The 5279-nt window shown below is 61.6% G+C and overlaps 1 protein-coding gene across 1 annotated transcript in view; it reads left to right on the forward strand.

Annotated features, from left to right (window-relative positions):
- The window catches only part of LOC103604576, a 45230-nt gene that overhangs the window by 38931 nt on the left and 1020 nt on the right, over positions 1–5279 (forward strand). The window contains exons 15-17 of the mRNA XM_008589149.1: positions 1295–1384; positions 3365–3486; positions 5030–5277. Coding sequence (XP_008587371.1) covers positions 1295–1384; positions 3365–3486; positions 5030–5277 — 460 coding nt within the window. The remainder of the gene's footprint in view (positions 1–1294; positions 1385–3364; positions 3487–5029; positions 5278–5279) is intronic.

A 5279-nucleotide genomic window follows, 5' to 3' on the forward strand; every position in this document is an offset into this window, starting at 1 on the left:
TGTGTGCATGTGTGTGTATGTGTGAGAGAGTGAGTGTGTGTGTGTGTGTGAGTGCGTGTGTGCGTGCGCGCGTGTGTGTGTGTGTGTGTGTGTGAGTGCGTGTGTGCGTGCGTGCGTGTGTGTGTGTGAATGTGTGTGAGTGTGTGTGCATTTGCCTGCCTGGGTCACGCTGAGACCTCTGAGGGCCGAGAGCTGTCCGTCTGTCATCTGTCCCCCCACCCCGTTTCCTGTTCTCCTGGTGGGCCGGGTGACAGCGAGGCCTCTGAGTGCCCCTCGCCTGCCCGGCTGCGCACAGCTGTGCGTGCAGTCTGTGGGACAGAGCACTGCTGAGGCGCTGCGTGTGCACCGTGTGAAGAGAGGGCCTGTGGTGTCCTTGGCGTGTGGGAGGCTCTTGGTGCGCTCTGTTAGCTTGACACGATGGTGCCGGAATCCCACCTCAGAGGGGCACCCCTCATCCTTGGGAGGTCGGTTGAGGGGGTGAGTGTCTTGGCCTCAGGTGACAGCTACCTCAGGCTCCCGGGAGGGAGGGGACACAAAGCTTGCCCTCGTCTTCCTGGTTCTCTCTGCTGTGTCACCTCTGTCCTCACCCGGACTTCTGAAGGCTGGCCGCACCCTCACTCACACGCACACACGCCTGCCTCCACCCAGGGCCTGTGGGCAGCTGAGCTGCTCTGAGCTCCTCACAAATGTACAGAGACCCTGGCCTTGAGAAGGAGGAGCAGGAAGCCCACCTGACCCTGCCCTGCGGGGAGTTAATGGGAAGGGAAAGGCTGTAAATGGAGCTCTGGTTTCTTTCTCGTGGTTTTGTAAAAGCTTCTGGAATGTCACATAGACATATCTGGACACCCAAAGGGGGTGTGGGTTGGTGATGTAACCTGATTTGCCCCTGCAGGGGCCATGGTGAGCTGTAAGCACCTGGGTTAGAGCTGAGGGGCTGGGGTGGGCTGGGAGCGGTGTGGGGACCAGGTGCTCCCCAGGAAGGCAGGCGGGTCAGGCAGCAGCGCAGGCCAGGGCACTGCCTCCAGTGTTGGCCGGCTCTGCCACTCGAGGGCCAGGAGGCAGCATGGTCAGCCTGCCCAGGCGCTGCAGCGGGCGTGCTGTGTGGAGTGGCAGGAGAAGCTGCGCTGGCTCTTTCCAACCCTGCTGCCCTTCCAGCAGCAGTGTGCGCCGAGCTGTGGCGGGTGTGCCCCGAGATAAAGGCCCCCATCCTCCAGCCGCTCTGGGGTGCACTGTGTCCCCTTTAGCGTCACTTCTCTGCACGTGGAATTGGCTCTCAACCTCTCTTTTGCCCCAGAGTCGCAGCCAGTGCCTGTGTGCTGGGCGCGTCCCGGCCTCCTGCGCAGATGCACACTGCAGCCCGCGCCTACACTGATGCAGCTCACGGGTGCCGCTAGTGTCTCTCAGGACTTTCTCTCTGTTTTTCTCACTTCTGTTTTATTCTGTTTTTTGCATGTGCAGTTTTGTAAAGCAAACTCGAGGTACTGTATCTCGCAACTCATCTGTCTCCAGCATAAACTCACCGTGAGTCGCTCTGCTACAATATTCCACCCATGGCTTCATGATAACTACATGCAAACACCTCCCCTCCACTCCTGACTCTGCTTTCCCACCTCAAGTCATCTGCTTCATGGGGCAGCTCCAGGCGAGCCTTCTGTGGCCTGGGCAGGATGGTGGGCACGCTCCTCAATGTGGCCAAGTCCTGCCCATGGGGTCAGACCTGTCTGAGCTCAGCCTCTCCTCTCCTCCTGGTCTCTGTCCTCTTGTCTGCATCTGTCTGTGTGTGGCCACTCTGGTGTCTCGAGTGTGTCTCCTTCCCCTGAGTGGACTGGGCGCTGGGGCTCACGTCTCCTTGTGGTTAGTGTGCGGTCAGGGCCCTGGAAGAAGGGATGGCAGAGGGCTCCCCAGGGGTCCTCACAGCCCCCTTACTAGGGAAGGAATGCGTCTGTGATTCTTAGGAAGTCCTTGGTCCAGCAAGAGCACAGCTCTTGTTCAGTTGGGATGGTTGTGGTGGACCAGCCGGAGCCCGAGGTAGAGCCAATGGAAACCCCAGAGTGACCCTTCTGGGGGTGACACCAGCCCAACTGGCTGACTGCTGCTTGGGCAGCTCCTCCTGGGGAAGTGTTCCCGGGTGGCTTGTCCCCAGGGCCTTCCTCTCAAGGGTGAGGCCAGGCCCTGCAGGTAAGGGGTCCCTGAAGTGGTCAGGTACAGTCGGGCCACCTGGATGGAGGTGGCCAGGTGCCTACTCTATGTTTTGGTGATGATGACGCTCCTGCTGTCTCCCCATGGCAGCCAGCATAGAGCTGGGCTCAGTCTTCCCAGGAGCTCTGGCTGCTTGCTGGCTCTTGTCTCACGGGGCAAGAAAGCTTGTAGGGACTGATCGTGTCACACCAGGGCTGTTTCACATTGTCAGCTGTTGTGGGCCTCTGGCTGTCTCAGCCTGGAGACCTCAGAGCAGGGCCACAGAGACCCTCAAGGCTTCTTTCTGAGTCCTGCAGCCGCCCACAGCACTTGGGTTGGGTGTGACTGAGCTGTCCCCTGGCACAGCTGGGTTGCACCTACAAGCTGAGCCAGGACATCATGGGAAGGGATCCTCCCTGTGGTTCCTTAAAGAGCCCTTTTAAATAAGGGCTTTGCCTGGATGAGTGTCACCAGCCACACTGCACTGTAGGTCAGTGGGGTGTTGTGCCAGCAGAGCAAGGACAGAGGTAGCGGACGGGGCAGGTGTGGGCCGACTCAGATACCAAGGAGGAACCTGGCGTGCAGATTCAGAGACGGAGGGGACATGTCCAGAGAGGAGCCAAGTGGTGGCGGCTGCGTTGTGGGCAGATGCAGAGAGTCTCTGGTGATGTTGGGGCCCAGAGTGGCAGACAGACCCAGCAGGAGCAGGCCAGGTGGCGCCATAGGGGGCCGATGTGGGGTGTGCCGATGGCCCGTGCACAGGCTGCTCGGTGTCTTGCTCCACCTGGGAAGTCACGGGGGAGCCTTTCAGTCCAGCAGATAACCTGGACTCTCTGCATGCTTTAGGTGGCTCCTGGGGAGAAGGGGCTGCAGCCGAGGGCAAGGCGAGGCAGGGCGTGTGTGTGCAGCTCATCTGCACCCGCACACAGCTCCTGAGCCCGCAGCTGCCACATGTTCCCATGGTCTTCACGGCCTGTCTTTCCTGACAGAACCGTGATGCTGGCCCCCAGACTGTGGCTTCATCTGAGTGGGCCACTCACTGCTGACCAAATGGCTCAGAACCAGGCCCATCTCGGGCTGCTGGACTGCTTGAGAGGACTGAGGCAGTGACTGGCCATCGGCCCTCACAGGGCTCCTGTGCCTGGTGGATACCCCTCATGGCTGTCTTCCATTTTATACCGTTCAGCACGGTGGAGAGTCGGGCCCCTTGTTTGGTCCTGGCTGGGAGTGGGCAGGTCCTCTGTGGGTCTGTTGCAGGGCATCCTTGGGAGTGGAGGCAGCACGGCTTCAACGCCTTAGGGGAGACAGGTCAGGGCCAGGGGTGGCAGCCAAGGCTGTGGGTCAGCAGGTGGCCCTCCACGTTGCCTGGCCTGCCCCCTGCCCCAGGTGCCAGGTGAGGCACCATGCTCCTCTGTGCTCACACTTGCAAGGCCTTGCATCTGGAAACGGCTCCCCACACTGGAACGTGGACTTCTCCAAGGAACAGCGTTTCTTGTTCGTCCACCTTGGACAGGCTGACTGCAGGGACTGGGCTTTTCCAACACCTGTCTTTGCAGCTCAGGGTGATGCTTTGAGTGGCCCAGGGTCCTGGAGCTGGGAGCAGGCTGGCCTGAGCCTCTGCAGGCTGCGGCTGCACCCACACTGTTAGTGCAGTCGGGGTGTGGCCAAGGCCTTACACCTTGTTTACTGTTTTCCTTTTTGCCCTTGGCTGAGTCTGATCTGGCTCTATCAGTGACTCACTGTGGGGCCCCTAGCAAGTTACAGCCTCTCTCCAGGCTCAGCATCCTCATCTGTGAAACTGGGACAAGAGTAGCACCTGATTCTCGAGGTGGCTACAGGGCTGGATGAGGCGGCACTGAGCCCAGATGTGGTTTCCGCTTGGTGAAGGTGGGCCTGGGATTGCGTACTTTGGTGGTCTTATTCAGCAAAAAGCCCAGAAAGCAAAGGGCTTCCTGTGCACCCTGGGCTGTGGAGTCCAACATGAGAGGTGTGTATAGAGGAGGTGCCTGGGTCCTGAGGTCGGAGGGTGGATCAAGGACTTTGGTAGTCTGGACAGCGAGGACCAGGCCTGGACCACCAGCCAGCCCTGGTGCTGGGGGGCTCTGAGGGTTGTGGCCCTGGTGGGAGGTGGGGCTCTCCATGGAGCTGAGAGAGAAGGGCATTGGTGACCACGGTAGGGGTGTCCGCAGCCCCAGGCCTGCCTTCTGGGCTCCCGGTCATTCAGCCAAGTGGCAGCTGCCTGGCCAGGGCTGATGGCCTTGGGGAGGGGCTGAGGCTCTGTGTCTGCTCCTGAGAGGGCCGGATGCTCCCTCCGCTGCTGTCTGCTCCTGGCAGCACCTGCCTCTTCCTGGGTTCCCTTGTAAACAGCCCCTTTCCTCCCGGGAGGTGGCGACGGGTGGGTGCCTCTGGGGGAATGGCTGCCTGTCGTGCCCCTCCTGTGGCAGGCCGCTCTGCTCTGGTGCTGGAGCAGGGGCCAGCTCCCCAGGGAGGCTGCAGGGGCTCCCCGAGTCCTGCCTTTCCATCAGTCCTGCCTGGTTTGGACGATGCCCCGTCTTGCCCTTCCTGGCCAGCCGTCCCCCATCCTGGAAGCATCTGACCATTCTTGCTGGTGCCCACTATTCCCAATGCCCTGCACCCCTTGGCCTCGGGCTGCCGTCCACCTGCTCAAGAGTGGCCTCGAGCCCCCCCACGGGTCCTCCTGACAGGCTGGTGCTGTCCCAGTCTGCAGGGTCCTGAGGGACACCAGGGGTGGTGGTGCTGAATCCTGCTCCCCGGGTGTCCCCCCGACCGACCTTTTCTGCTTCCACTCTGCCATCCCGCCATTGCTGTGTGTCCATCTGTGGCTCCCCAGGCAGAGAGGTGGGCGGGCGGCGGGCGGCCACTCACTGCCAGTGTCCCCACAGCAGGCAGCAGAGCACGGCCAAGGCGCGCTCGGTGTGGGAGCAGCGGGCTGGCCAGCTGCGGCTGCAGACCCTGCGGGCCAGCTGCGAGGCGCTGTACGGCGAGATGGAGCCCGAGGAGCTGCTGCTTTTCTCCACCGCGCGCCACCTGCGGCCCGACGTGAAGACGCACCTGGACCGGCCGCTGGTGGTGGAGCCGGC

This window comes from Galeopterus variegatus, unplaced genomic scaffold (assembly GCF_000696425.1).
Source record: "Galeopterus variegatus unplaced genomic scaffold, G_variegatus-3.0.2 Scaffold5251, whole genome shotgun sequence".
In the NCBI taxonomy this organism is placed as follows: domain Eukaryota; kingdom Metazoa; phylum Chordata; class Mammalia; order Dermoptera; family Cynocephalidae; genus Galeopterus; species Galeopterus variegatus.